This window comes from Falco rusticolus, chromosome 4, assembly GCF_015220075.1.
Source record: "Falco rusticolus isolate bFalRus1 chromosome 4, bFalRus1.pri, whole genome shotgun sequence".
NCBI classification, from domain to species: Eukaryota; Metazoa; Chordata; class Aves; order Falconiformes; family Falconidae; genus Falco; species Falco rusticolus.
This window is the reverse complement of record NC_051190.1, coordinates 91,134,432-91,150,280: the sequence shown is the minus strand read 5'-3', so window position 1 is coordinate 91,150,280 and position 15,849 is coordinate 91,134,432. Positions and strand designations below refer to the sequence as shown.

General features: G+C 37.8%; 1 protein-coding gene across 1 annotated transcript in view; it reads left to right on the top strand.

Moving 5' to 3' along the window:
* Positions 1–14,410, top strand: part of RALA (RAS like proto-oncogene A) — a 28,719-nt gene extending 14,309 nt beyond the window's left edge. Inside the window, exons 2-5 of the mRNA XM_037385616.1 lie at positions 4,920–5,074; positions 5,845–6,053; positions 9,616–9,790; positions 12,449–14,410. Of these exons, the coding sequence (XP_037241513.1) occupies positions 4,961–5,074; positions 5,845–6,053; positions 9,616–9,790; positions 12,449–12,571 (621 nt within the window). The 5' untranslated portion in view covers positions 4,920–4,960 and the 3' untranslated portion in view covers positions 12,572–14,410. The remainder of the gene's footprint in view (positions 1–4,919; positions 5,075–5,844; positions 6,054–9,615; positions 9,791–12,448) is intronic.
* The last annotated feature ends 1,439 nt before the right edge of the window (positions 14,411–15,849 follow it).

Genomic DNA, 15,849 nt, shown 5'->3' with positions numbered 1-15,849 from the left:
TTTCAGATGTCAATATGTTGGACTGAAGAAGTAGATGGGAAGACAAAGACTAATAGAGAGCAATCGGGGATTCCTGCTGCGCTTTTTTTTTTTCTTTCCATTCCTCCCTACCATGTATTTGCAGAGATATCTTCCCTGAAAAGATTGCCGCTGGAGATGAAAACCTTCCTTTGTGCTGGCACCTGATCATCTTTCTTACTCTTGTGAATCTGGATAACCACTCTGTGCTCCAAGATTTTATGCAGAAATTAACATGATGCTTACTGTGTCCAAGTCCTGTTCCAGGAACTCTTCCCAGCTGCCTCCTCTGGTGGGTGGAGGTGAATGTTGTACTTCAATCCATGGGGCACTAAAGATAACATTGTATTTCTTGCACTGAGGACCTTTATGTAATGCGTGAAGCTCTGGAGAAGTCAGTATTGATACAGGTAGAAGCCAGTCACTCAAGATGGGCAACAATTTTACAAGTCCCGCTACAAGTTCCTGTTTTTACATGATCTTAATCATGCAGGAAGATACTAAGTTATTTGGCTACCTTCTGTCCCTTGACCAGATTTCTAGACTGCTGGCTAAGAAGCCATTGCTAATGCTAAAACGAATTATAATTCCTATTCCTACAGTTCTTATTTAATCTAATCACTCCCTAACTTGGCTCTACAGAAATGGTCCTGGCTCTAACTGGAAGGCTGCCATTAAATAGCACACAGAATTGGGGTGGTTATCTGCAGGCAGGCAATAGGCAGCTGTAGGAGCTTTGAGAACTGTTTGCTTTGGCTGAGCAGCCTCTGAGATTCGTTTGTTTGTGCCCTTATCTGCTCAAGCATGTTGGAAAAGGGCAGTTTCCTGGGACTTTATCTGCAGCTGGAGGTGAGGACTGATCCATAGCTTGGTGGTTACACAATGCTGTCATCCTTTGAGTAAACGCACGGCAGTGCATTATTGAGTCAGTTAAGCTTTCGCTTCCTTTCTAGCTTGTTGGACTACACAAGAACTCTTTAAAAACAAACTTTCACATATGTCATCGGCTGTATTGCTGCGATGGGGATTACCAATGGGTGTGGTCAAATGCTGACCTGTATAAATGAGTAATACATCTACTGACCAACACCCTGCTTAGTTCTGTGTGAACCTCTCTCTGCTGTAGGGTGGCGTAGGATTCTGCTGCAGGACAAGCCTGTGTATATCTTTGGACCCTCAAACAGTTTTGCTGTGAAGATTTAAAAAAAAAAAATAAACCAACACAGTACACATAATATGAAAGTGTGCTTTTTAGAGCTTCATACAACAGGGTTCTTGCTACAGTCTCTGCCAGTTTTATCATAATTATGAAGTAGGACAATTTAGAAACTAGGTATGACCCCAATTAATACTACTTAGAAAAACAAGTCAGGCTACAGAAATTAAGGGTAGAAAAACTTACTCTGCATGAAACTTCATCTCAGGTGCCTTACGGTTAAAACTGGAATCTGTTCCTCTTTGCTTTTGAAAGCAGACTGAAACAGGCAGAAGTATGTGGCAGTAGCTTAAAACTTACTGCTTTCAAGGTCTTTCTCCTCTTTGGCAGAACACTTACTCTGAAGCAGTCTGTCTGGATTGAGTGTCATTTGCACAGCACCAGACTACTTACTTTGTACCTTACTTCTCTCTTTTTTCACATTGTCTACCATTCAGCAGACCTGAATTTTGCTAGCATGATATCTTTATTATGGTAGTGGAGCCCTTCAGAGCCAATTGACCTCCCCGAGCCTCCTTCCACTACAAAATGTGGCAGCGTATTTATGACAAGCTTATCTTTAAGATTTTGAAGTTTGTAGTAGTGTGAAGTTTTGCTGTCTTCAGTATCTTACTGGAATGTTGTTCGCTGACAGTTATTGATGACTTGATGATTTAGGATACTGCTTTGACTGGTTGGGTCAGGTTCTTTTAATTCCAAGTTCCTTTCTTTGACTTAGTCTCTTGTGCTTCTTTGAAAGGATCTTGTCAAGGCTTCTGAAAATGACTGGCTGCCATAAAATCTTTCTGGTTAAAGAATTTCAGTGAGAAGGAGAATTGTCACTAACTTCATTATTTATAAGGATCTTATTGGTTGGACATCATTGTTCTGGCTTCTCAAGTGTGTGTCAACTGTTGCACAAAGTACGGAAAGTGGCAGCTTCTTTTTGTCACACTGGAACACTACTTGTTGAATTGCAGCTTCTAGTGGAATACGAATTTTCACATTGCTCAATCTACTTAAAGGCTATATGTTTATTTACAACAAATATTACAGTGAAACACTATGATTGTGTATTTGAATTTTTTTCAGACTGTAGTATTGATTTTGCACAAACTTACCTGTCAGAGGTCCTGCTGAATACATTTGGACTTGTCCCAGCACTGAAGTGCTTATAGAAGAATAGTCTTGTTTCATTACTTAGTAAAGCTAGTATAGGCTGTATCCAGGTATACTAATACTTCTGAGAGTATGTGTTGTAATCTAAACTTGGCAAACTAAGCTGTTGTGAGTTGATGACTGGAATTCAGAGCAATTTCATTTATATTACTTGTCTGAAATACATACTAAAAACAAGTAAGCATGACTTTCAGGATGTTTTTCCTTTTAAGAGAAAAGTGCAAAGACAAAACAGCATGCTCAAAATGCAATCTAGTAGGTTAAAAATGTACACATGGCTTGGAGCTTTTTCATGTTCTCATACTCCCTCTTGAGTAAAAAGAAAGCAATGGTTCTTTTAAAGCCACAATGGCCAAAACGAAAATGTGTTTTTGTTTTCAACCATCTCCTTTTTAAAAGAACTTGTAACATAGATTTAGTTGTATTTCTCTGATATATCTCTATAGTTAGTACAGCGGCTTACTCATGCTTATTTCACTTATTTCTGGGGAAAACCATTTAAGCAACTTAATTTTCAGTTGCTTTTTCAGAATTCTTTGAGAGCAGAATGGGCAGTGGTACCGATGTAATTCAGAGAGCTTTTCACATCAGTTGTGGTTAGCCTTGGTAGGCCACTAAGCACCACACAGCTGCATGCTCGTTTCCCCCCCTGCCAGTGGGATGGCAAGAGAATCAGAAAGGCTTTTGCCACGAGGCAGTTCGTGGATTGAGGTAATGACAATTTAATAAGCTTAAAAATAAAACAAAAAACAATGGAGGTGGGGGGGGAAAGGGAATTGCTTGCCACTACTTGACCAGTGCCCAGCCAGTCCCTGAGTGATGGTAGCCCTGGCAAACTTCCCTGCCAGCTTTTGTTGTGAAGCTATGGTATGGGGTATCGCTTTGGTCAGCTGTCCTAGCAGTGTCCCTCCCAATTGCTTGCCCACCCCCAGCCTGCTTGCTGGCAGGGCAGCGTGAGAACCAGCAAGGGCGCTGACACTGTGTAAGCACTGTCAGTAATAGCTAAAACATCTGCGTTATCACTGTGTTCATCACAAATCCAAAACGTGGCACTCTACAAGCTATTCTGAAGAAAACTAGATCCCAGTACACCTTTTTAATATTTTAATTCCAGGAAGGATTGGCTTAATCTCTAATGAAGCTTTAGGCAGCATGCTTCTACACTTAACTGCCTCACTGCTAACAAAACCTTAGTGTGTGTCCTCAACTAGGGATTTGATGTAAGTTTTAAGAAAACTGTCATGCTTCACGTTCTGATTAAGCTGCACACAAGGCTGATTCATTATGCAAGAGGATGTAATTTTAGTGTGATATTGTCAAATGGTTATGAAGGGTAAAGGTAATGGGGTAATGGTGTCTTGCTATTACGTTGTATTATCTGATAGTTCTGTGTATAACTAAACTGTTGCCATGTGAATATGCTCTTTGACCTTTCAAATTAACAAAATCTAAGTTATATTTGGTTCTAAGTTGCTACTACAGATGTCTCTTGTATTTATATCTACTGTAATGTAGATGTCACTGTGATTTTTGGACATCAGACCTTGTTTTGAACTTAAGTCTCTGGAGGAGGGTACATTCTGTGGCTGCACAGGGACTTTTCCCATGTCTTAAGAACTGTGCAAGCAGACAAAATATGCTATCTTCATATAATGCAAATACATTATTTTACTGTAGGGATAGGTAGGGAGTGAAACAAGGGTGTGGGAAGATAGCAGTTGGAGATCTGGTAAAAGTGCAGCATGATTTAAAAAAAAAATTGATGCGATTGTTACTTTTCATACATGTGGACATGCGTATTAGACTGTATGTGAATTAACTGTCATAGAACCTTTTGGTATTGGTGAGGTGCAGAGATCTGTGTTTGAGCAAGCATTTGTGGGACTGAGATGACTATTCCAAATATATGGAATAACTGCATTTGTCACGTAGGAAGGCACATTGAATCTTTCTGCTCTGTGTAATCTAGGTTATTCTTTCAGTTCCCGATTGACTTATTGAAACTGGTTATTCTTAGATTTTAGGAGACACACTTGCTTTTCTCTGAAAAAGTACACTAGCTAATCGTTGCTGCTGCTGCTGTCTCTTAGCACTTGCTGTTTAAGCTGGAAATTCCTTCAAATGTCTGTTTTCTTTCCCCTGCAGCTATCATATCTCATGTGTTCTTGTATGGTGTTGACTCACTGTGGCTTCCTTTTTCAATTCTTAGTAAACTAACAAGAATCCTTGACAAATGCTGTGTCTCTAAAAAAACGCCACTACATAATAAAATGTAAATATTTTCCCTTAATTGCTCTTGGATGCTGTGCCCTTTCCAAATGGTGAAGGGTGTCTTTGCTCATGCTACAAAAAAGATGAGCTCAGTATAATTTGTGGAACAGCTTCCAGTGAAAAAGCAGATAGCTTTCACTGAACATAGCAGAACTGAAATAGTCCTTAGATACATAGGGATTTAAATCAAATCTACTTTAAACACTGCATGTGAGAGAAGGAAAAGAAAACTAATGAAGCAATATTTTTCTTTCAGATTTTTTCGTTTTATACCTGTGAATTTTCTGCAATCCAAAGATGGCAGCAAATAAGCCTAAAGGACAGAATTCATTGGCTTTACACAAAGTTATCATGGTGGGAAGTGGTGGTGTAGGAAAATCTGCTTTAACACTACAGTTTATGTATGATGAGGTAAGAATCCGCACTAGAAATTATCTCGGGAGATGTCTGCTATGTAGTGTTATTTAAGTATTCATTAGTACCATTACTTCCTGAAAGGGTCTATATGTATATGATGTGGTATGAAAGTCAGCAATTAAATCGGAGAAAAATATTTTTTGAGATTAGTGATTTGCCCTCTAGAGATACCTGTGAAGGTATAATTTGGCACTTTTCAGACTACTAAGCAATTAGATGCTCTGTCATCAGCATACTTTGTCATTGTTCACTAGACCTGTTAGAATTTATTTAGGTATTATAGCTCAAAGCTTCTTTGCTTAGGCGAGTTGCATGATGCCTGAAATGATGACCAATTTTTTCAATGTTTTTTTATGCTGCTGTTGAAGAGAGGAAAGAAAATCTGTTTCTTGTTTCCTTGCTTTTTTCCAATGTCAGTGATTATTTTTAATTAAAAGGCAGAAGCTCCAGGACTGCCTGATAATGTAATAGAAACACAGCCAGGTGTTGTGCGTGACCAGAAGCAGAGGCTTGGGTAGTGCACGGACATTGCTGTTTTGCAGTTACATCTAAAATTTCCATATAACTGCTAAAGAAAGCAAAAACCTACAAACTGGGCTGATGAAGAGCCTGTTTTAACTATGAGTAATCTGAGTACTTCACATAGCATAAATACATATGCTTACTTAGTTCCTGTAACCGTATGTTTGTTATATCCTTATATGCAAATGTAAGCATTTGTCATGTACAGGTATGATTTTATATCATGAAGTTCTTTATTCTAGTTTGTCGAAGATTATGAGCCCACCAAAGCAGACAGCTACAGGAAAAAGGTGGTTCTGGATGGGGAAGAAGTTCAAATTGATATATTGGACACAGCAGGACAGGAGGACTATGCTGCAATCAGAGACAACTACTTCCGAAGTGGAGAAGGATTTCTTTGTGTCTTCTCTATTACAGAGCTGGAATCCTTTGCAGCGACTGCAGACTTCAGGTAGGTTACAAGGCAAGATAATTCTAATTACAGTGAGATAATTACAACTGGTTTTTGATTTGTTTGTTTTGTAATATCCTTGTAATAGTCCAGACTGGATGGCAGCTCTTATTGTAGTCACGTAATGCTTTGAACAGATGCCTAGCCATGCTTTTGCTTTCTGTACCACTTCAGATATCTTTGCTGCGGTGTTTCTGCATACCAAAAAGGCTATTGCCACAGAGCAAATACATAGCAATATTCAGAAGACTTCTGCCCTTTGTAAATAGTGTTGCTTGGCGCTTATGCGAAGGAGCAGTATTTGTGAGTAGGCGTGCTGCTATCCACACTAATGGATGTGAGAAAAATCACTCTTAGACTGTATGGTTGCATGTAATGTATGTACAATACCACATACTCCCCAGAATTGCCTATTTCAGCTCTTGCTTCACATAGAGGATTTTGTTGTGTTTCACTTAACCTGTGAAACGCCATCTGGAACAAAAGGGCAACTGTAGCATGTCCAGCTGCTTTATACTAGAATAATTCATAGTTATAAAGATGACGTGACAGAGTTCCAGTTGAAAACTGTGCAGCAGAACCACATTTGGTGATGTCTGTCTGCAGAGTCTTAGACGATGTAAACTATGCATGTTGGATTTTGGGAGAGTGAAATGCATAGCATCAACACAAATCTTTCTACCTCTTAAAGGTGATTTTATTAGCAGCGATGAGAAGTACCTTTGAATAGTCTGTAGTAGCTATGCATGTTGTGTAAAGGCCTGCTGTAAATCTGTCCCGTCAGTTTTGCTTGGATGGAATTTTTCTATGTAAAAGATACTGATGTAAATTTTTGAACTTACAAGACTGAAGTTCTGCATAGAATTCACCCTTCCCATCAAAGTCAGTATTTTACTTAATAGAGAGCAATGTGGTTAATAACAAAATTTGGAATTGGATCTTTCTGGTGTAATAAAGGCTTCACAGGACAGGGGGGTTAAGATGCTTTTCAAGCACGCAGCATATTAACACCCTTCTAATAGTAAGATACTATTAAACAGGCAGCAGTATATTACAGGTGTTTAATTTTGCTTGAGAGAGAAAGCCTATTTAAATCACTCATCAGTATATTAAAGAAAGGACAGAAGAGACCAGGGAATCTTTTCAAAGCTTATCAAAGCAAGAGAGGAGATAACCTTTGAGAGAAAAGTAAGGAAACAACTATAAAAAGAAATTAGCTGCATCCCACTGAACTAAGGTTTCTCAGAGATACTGTTACAGTTCAACTTAATTAGCACTAAGTAACAACGTGTTTAATCTAAGGGAGAAGGAAGAGGTATGGAGCTGGGAGAAAGTGAGTTTTTCCTTTTCTGGTGTTTGGCTTTTTTTATTTGTGTCTCTGTGTGTGTGTGTATATATTTTGAGAGCCTTGATTGGTTTGCTGGCTTATGCCAGGTACTGTCAGTCGTGGAGGACTATTTGGTATAGTTGAGCTCCTCTACAGTGCAAAATGACCTATTCAAATGATTTAAAATCCTGTTTATGCTTCAAAGTACATGATCTTCTATGGCTCTAGAAAAAATCCTGCTTTTCCAGCAAAGGTGTGTTGACAGTATACATGCTAATACAGCAAAAATGAAAGAAAAAAATCCCTTCAATGGAGAGATTAGAACTCTCCCCAGTCTTGAGTCTGAAAGTGCCTTTCAGGTTGCCTTTGAAACTGTAGAAGCCTAAATGCTAAAATGTAACTAAAAAAATTGCATCCTTCTCTGTGTAAAAGTAACCTGCATCCCTTGAGGGTACAGTTAAAATACCTTCTGGCATCCTTAAGCAGCCTGAGGGAATACTAATTAAGAGATAGATATGAAAGAAAGTGACAAGAATAATTTAGATGTTTGTTTCCATGGAATTTTGTCCATCAGGAATGGCAGAACTCCAACAGGAGTGCTGTTAAGTGCTATGCAATGTTTTCGGTGGGGTTCAGGTGTGCTCTGAAATGCCATTGTTCCAAATCGTTTATTTTTTTTTTGCCCAAGAGAAAGCAGACCTGCAACAATTAAACTTTTTAAATATTTTTAAAGGCAAATTGAAAAAATGTGCTTTGAGTAGAATTGGTCTGGCTCTAATGATTTATTTTTTTTATTTTAAGTTCTAGATTTCAAGCTGTTAAATCATTAACTACTTCTTGTTTAGAAGGTATCAGTCTTCAGAGAGGGCTCAAAGTAGAATATTATTGTCTGGATTGCTGTTGATTAACTCTTTACATGGTGAAATTGTTTGGCATTGCCTGAACAATTGCTGTTGAAAACTACTAGTTTTTAACAGAAGTCTTATTTACACAGATATGGCAGTGATGCACCAGAGTTTTCTTCCTAAACCACATTCAAACTACTTGTGGATAGCTGCAGACCCTGTTAAAACATTTGCACTGATATTTGTGGGGGAGAGAAGGAATGTTGCTTTAATTACACCTCAGATATGAATGTGGTAATACCAGCTGTCTCAAATAAGTATTTGTTGTTGGAAAAAAAAATAATTATGGGCTGTCTGCAGTTCTCAGCCCTGTGAGTAGGCTTCCTCCATAAGACTGAATGCTATTCAGGGCTTTTTATGGATCCTGCCATACACAATCAAGGCCCTTTAGAATATCAAGTGATTGACGCTCTTCAGCTTCTCTCCATTCAGCTTTAAATCTGGCAATAGGTTTCACCTCAGCCAGCAAAAGGAATTTGTTTCTCTGTGCTTTTTGTTGATCTTTCAGAAATTGCTCTGCAATAAAGGGGAACATTTCACTACTAACTTTATTCTCATTTCTGAGGCAAAATAGAGAATATCCCTGTTCTGAGAAAACAGTTCTTCCTGGTACTTCTAATGCATTTCAAATGACAACAAAACTTTACTTAAACTGTTGAAGACTTATGTACCCAACCATTTGTACTACTGAGTTTTATTTACCACTTCAAACCCTTCATCCTAGCAGTTCAAACAGTAGAAGGGTCTGTCCTTAAAAATCTGGTGCATGTACAACTCGTATCTGTACACTGGCTTACAACTGAATGAAGATCTCTGCAGAGACTGAATGTAATAGACTTGAGAAAGATTTCTGAAAGAAAGAGATGTTCTCTTGGTATGCTGTAGACCATTTTATCAGTTTTAAAGATGGCACATGCATTTTATTAAGAAGAAATTAAGTGTAGAACTGAAGTTTGGGTAGCTTAAAAATGGCAATCACGAGTAGTAATATAAAGACAATGGTAAATGCTCTCAAGTAACATTTTTCTTAAAAGGAATTACTTGTTTATATAAATGCCTATCTAAACGAATCCTGGTTTACTCTTAGTTTCTTACTGACTCACCTACTTCCTTGCTGGAGGACTAGTTGTCTGTCTTCTCCTTGTGATGTTATACAGAATGGTTTAAGATTTTTACTGTTATGTAAGCTTCATAAAAGGAATAAGTGGGTTTTCACTGTAAATTGGAAAAGTATTTAGTCCAAGTTCTTCTTTTTGTGTTCTAAGAATAGTACTCCATGCAAAGCTTAGTTTTCTTTTTCCTATATTTTTTTTTCCCTCTTTTTCTCCAGGGAACAGATCTTAAGAGTAAAAGAAGATGAGAATGTTCCTTTTTTGCTAGTTGGTAACAAATCAGATTTGGAAGACAAAAGACAAGTTTCTGTAGAGGAAGCAAAAAACAGAGCTGATCAGTGGAATGTTAACTATGTGGAAACTTCTGCAAAAACACGAGCTAATGTTGACAAGGTAATAATGGCCTCTATACAAAGAATCTCTCCATCAGTTTTTACTTTATACCTCTTTTCTGTGGGTTTTACTCTAAATGTTCATTATTTTAGCAACTGTTTATGTGAAATTTGAATCAAATGCTTTTCTCCCTTTAGCTTATGGGGGGTGCATGACTAGGTGACTTCATGTAGAACAGTGAAAACGTTAGGTGTAACAAGAGTATCCCATCCTAAACTGCAAGGAGTCATCATACGAGACATTATACAAGACTTTAATTAAAAATTTCTTGAGACAGATATTTTGGCCTAGACTTCTTACTGTGTTTTCTATTAACTAGAAGTCAGTCTGCTTCTGAACAGTAAGAAATGCTGTCTGATCCTCAGCCAGAATAAAACAGCTTACAAAAGCCAGGTAAGGGAGGGACTGGAGCCCCCTCTACCCTCATTCAACCAGGTGCCTGGCTGTTATGTTGCTTCAATGAAGAATGGATGAACCCTTTTAAGCTTTGAACAGCCTCATGAGTTTTTAGGGGTAAAACCTGGTTCAGAAGGTCTTGAGATAAGAGATGAAGAATCTTTGTCTCAAGATAAATCATTGATTAGTTATAAGTATTTCAGCTGTAATTCTAAAAGGCAGGAGTTCTTGGAATACAAAACTCTCAGCCTTGTAGACTGCAAGAGTAACAACTGTGTGGCAAAAGAAATAAGTAGTTTAACTCAATGTGTCAACCTTACCTTTCAAAGCTATTGACAGACTTGATCACAAAATTGTTATGTAAATCCTTATGTTTGAGCTGTCAATTGCAGCATGACAGCTGTAATGTGAGTTCTGTCCTGCAGTAACCTGTTGTCTCCTGTCAGCTGTCTACCTGAAGAAATTGATTGTTCAGTACTACAGTAAGAACTTCTTGCTATTCTGTAGGGGAAAATTAAGTCAATTAAATGCAGCAGAACTCAGTCTCGTTGCTGAATACAGCTCTGATTTTTACTTGTGTTTTTTATTATAAAAACTAGTACACCTTTTAGTTTTAGTGTGTGACTGCAGTTAAGATCCATCTACTACAGTCATGTAGAAATTCCCAGCCCTTCAAAAGCTACTTCACTATCATTTAGCAGCTGGGAAAAAATTGTGTGTGTGTGTGTATATATATATTATTATTATTTTTTAAATAGTTCTCTAATCAATAGGCTTTGCACACGCATGGTAGGCTACTACAGAGTTTCTTTTTGGAGCTGGTGACATTAAGGATCCAGACTGGCATGTATCATAGAATTAAGGTTTGACAGGACATAAGTGAGGCTTTGTTGGCACTAGTAAATACTAGGTTTTCTTAGTTGGAGCATCTGAAGTTATGGGGTTTGTTATGCAAACTTAAGTTACTATTGCATAAGAAATCTGGCTTCTCTGAATTCCAGAATAGTGGGGTTTACTCAGTTGAGGAAGACAACCAGTTGCCACTCACTTCGGTAAAGGTGACTCACTAAGCATCTTCTCAGAAGGTGATGTACCCTAGACAGCTAAATTCTGTAGTACAGGATCAGTGCTTAAGCAAGCTGACAGTTGCATCTTAGCATTAGCACAGTTTTACGTACAAGTAAGCAACTTAGTGCAAGTTTAGAAATACAAACACGATCTTATTTCTTAAGGGAAATGCTGAGTTACATTGATTTTCTTCAGATCCTGTGTAATGAAGGTGGCTGCTTTTGCTGCAGTCAATATGGGATTAGTGTCATTGCAAATAAAAAAATACTGAGCTCTGTAGAGGAGCTTTTCAGCTCCTGCACAGTCCATGTTTCACAGAAAGGGATCAAGTGCCCTGCCAGTTCTAGAGAACATCTCCCGAGAGAGAAAAGTCTTAATTGGTCAGCTGATTTCCTACAATGAAATTATAAAGATGAAATGATTATTTGCTGTGGCCTCCTGAAAGTCAGGATCTGCTTTTCAAATTAATAAAGTAGCTTTAAACAATCCAATCATACAGCCTTAACTGACAGTAGGATCTCTCTTAAAGTCATTGGTGTATCTCCAGCTTTGTCATTTTTGTTTCCTACTAAACCACTTGATGAAAATGAAGCTCATGTGTACTTTGAGATTGTAATATGGCAGTTGAGGTTACCTCGTCTAAAAAATCATTTATGTAGTTGTATGATTGGTAACTTTGCTTTAAAGAAAATGCTGATTTTTATTTTTTTCCTAGTGTTTAGGCTTGCATCACGGGACATACTGACCATGAAATGTTCAGTGTATGCTACTGTTCCAGTAATACGTTTCTAGAATTGGATGTCCTGCTCTTTCAGCCTTTAAGCTCATCACTGAAAATACTCGAAACGTAAACTGATTTGCTTGAGTCTTCTCAGCAAGGTGTAGATAATACTTAAAAAAACTTGGCTGGTGATGAGACTTGTTTCAATCCTTCTGAAAAATTGTCTGACAGGATTCATAAGCAAGTGTCAGAAGACAGGGGAACATTATGGTGCCATGAAAGAAGCAGGATTGCATCCTATCAACTTGGCCTTCAAAGCCAGTGAAGGATTTGTTGGATAGATATTTGGTCAAACTGGGTGCATGTGATTGACTTTATCCATTTCAGTTGTTTAGAATATCATCAGTGATCACTTAAATTGACTCATAAGTCTGTGTCTGTTTTTGCGTTTATGTTCTTATGTCTTTTTTTAGGTGTTTTTCGATTTAATGAGAGAAATTAGAGCCAGAAAAATGGAGGACAGCAAAGAAAAGAATGGGAAGAAGAAAAGAAAAAGCCTAGCCAAGAGGATCAGAGAAAGATGTTGCATTTTATAATCAAAACCCTGAATTCCTTTCCTACCCTGACCATACTAATAAAACCCATAATTTATAAGCATGCCATCGAAGGCTCAAGTGACTGAAATTACTCTAACATGTTGGAAATCTTAATGTACCACTAAAAGCATGAATTGGAGCTGCACTGAAAGTCAAATTCACTGAAAAAAAAAATTATGTGGCTTCGAGAGAAGCAAAGTTCAGTCCATTTCATAATTGCCTACCTTCTCACTTTACTTCTGAATGTAGTGTTTCATAGGCAGTCTTTTCTTTAATAGTGAACAGAGGGGGAAGTATTACTTTGTGGGTTCTTGTAAAGCATACTTTTTTATCACTGGTAGTTGTCAATTCATCCTGTCTTTTTGTTGCCTTGAAAATTACAGTTGTGAACATGATACCTAACAAAGTGGTATGCAGTTGTTTTGCCATGGAGTTATGCAAATTAGAAAAGAATAATGTATATGCGAACAGTTATGTTGGGGAAAATTATATGTGGTTCTGCATTACCTGATTAACCTAGAAGAGTGATGTAATCTTTTACATTGAAACATTTGAATATGCCTTAATTTTAAAACCTAAACATAGCAGGTTGCTTAATCAAGGGTGTGTTTTCAACTTTGTTGCATGGAGACTGTCCCAGCGCAGCTGTGTGAGACTGCCCTCTCTGTGGGGCGCAGTGACATGAATGATTTCGCTAACTAGCTGTCTGCTAGCAGTGTCTGTTCTTTAAATGTGTGCCATACTCTGGTATTGTGAATAATACAGAGCATATTCTGTCATCTGTAACTGGGTAAATAATAGGGTATCTTAAAACTAAAAGGTCAGAATACACATAAGACTGAAGTCATAAGCCTATGGCACATCTAAGCCTGGAATGGTTGTTTAAAATTTAACGTGCTGATACCTTGAAACTTTCCTTTTGCGAGTAGATTTCTGTCTAGATGTTCCTTGGGTTTTAACTCCCTGGAGTTGGGTAGAGTGGAGCTAATTCAGTAGCACAAATGTGTTTTGAGTTAAGATGTTGTCTGGGAAATTCTTGTGTCATCAGTTAATTTCTTCTGTGTTCCTAATACTCAGCTGTGGGAACATGGTGCGTTATGCTGATGCTATTCGCAGGTTTTGTACTGTTTAGTTTATGTTGATTTTCAAATGGGGAACATTGTAGCTACTTTTTCTAGTTAATGTTGATATTAAACAATCAAATATGCTTTGCAATACAGAAACATTTACCATGTGCATCCAAAATCCTCAAACAAAACATACTGCCTCAGTTGCTTCAGAACAGCAAGAATACTAGCACATGGTTAGTATGCTGCATCTTAACTAAAAATATACCAGAATGTTTGAGGGTTTTGGACTCCTCTGGGGTAAGACAGGCTAGATCAATTCCACAAACTGTTATACTTTTTATACATGTGTAAGCCTATAACTGACAGTTTAAAATGTGCTCAAGCAAACTAGGTAACCAATATTTAACTTTCATGCTAACAGACATTTTAGGGACTCAAGTCTTAGAAGTTATATTTGTCATGTTAAATATTTATCAATAAGAATTTTGTATGTGCATTTAGTAGACTGCCAAGTGCAGAATTAAAGTTACTCACGTAACTATGGCAAATAAGCCGGTCTTCATCTTACTGTGTACTTATTTGGGTCTATTTAGCCAGGGAGTCTAACCACTAACATTGTGACTTTGCTTTGGAACCTGTATACTGGGAACTGAGGTGTTATGAAGCCAGTGGACACGTGAAATTTGTCTTGGCTGATGCCTTACCCTGTTCTTTTATTTGCTATTTGAGCCATTGAAAGATGAATAAACTTCAATTTTTTTTAAATATTTGTGCAGTGTTGATAACTATATTATTGATAAACTTTGCTATAGCTGATAATAGTTGTCAAGCAGTTAAAACTGAAATATTCCAGAAGCTGCCTTCATGTGTGTGAACAAAAGTTTAGATTAACCCTAATTAGTCTGATTATAAAGCCACTTCGTAAAAGCTGAACTTTTACTACGCATGTGCTACTTTTTATGCAAAGCTAATTTATCCCTATTACTATAACAAAGAATACCAGAAAACAGGCAGAGGTAAGCTTGTTCCTGAAGTATTTTTCCATAGGAATAGAAAGTGAGATCATTTTTTTTAAAAAAAAAAAAGGCAAACAAAACCAACCAACTGATGTAGATTTTAATAACAAAATCAAAATGCATTTTAAGTAATTTTATTTTAGCACACGGGGAACACGGGTGCTCCTCAGCCTGCAGGGAATATAGCTTGAACTGCGTATACAGAATCTGAGTACAGCTTGAGTCATCCACATAGACACATTTACATCAGAGGAGTGTTTGGTTTAGCCTGCTCCTGTGTCTGAAAGTCCTAGGCCCACCTGATCAGTGTGCTTCTGTGCCTGAGAGTGCTTTTCTTCCCCTGTTTTTCCTCCAAGAAGTTTGAGATACTTTTTTACATTGGCAGGTTCGAAGGGATCAAAGCCTTCCATGGTATTTCTCTCCAGGTTAGCTCGACACTGGCAGTACTGTTGCTACCTTTTGTGAAATGCATTGCCTATTAAAACCACCAACCAGGGAGAGATTACTCAATTCGTAACAAGCTACAAAATTGTCTTCCATTATGTATGAAACTAATGTTGAACCCTTACACTAACTCCATGTTTTCTGTAGCTTTTCATAGCTTTAAAAGCTCAATTGACTTTTGAAAATGCTAGCTAAGAAATCTGGGATCTATTTGATAGTTTTGGTAGCCTCCTGATGAGTGTACAATAGATTAACAAGAGTAGTGTCCAGAAGTTTTCTTTATTATTCTGCAACAGATCATGGTGTGCAGGAAGTGCTTTTCCATGTAGAGACCTTGTTACCATCAGAGCAGTGTGCAGAATGACCCCCCTGGCCATTTCAGTGGCAAGCATAATGCCGTGAAATACAGTCCATACCTAAGCCTTATGCTCACTATATTCATCTGCAGGAGCCAAATATTTTATCTTTTCATATGTAAAATGAGCTTACTGAAGATCTTGGGTTCATTTTTAGGACAGCAAGCTTTGCAGTGATTCCCTGGTTCCAGAGTCTGAGCGGGCAGGTGTTCTCTGCATGGTTATAGTCCAATGCAAAATGCAGAGCAGCAGAAAGATGGATGCATGTAATATATCTGGCTGTACCAGAACTGGATCAGAAGGTAAGACCGAGCATACAACAATTGAGAATTCAATATGGGAAAGCTAATGGTGCACTTTAATTCCTAAACTTTCTCCCATTAGTGTCAGAC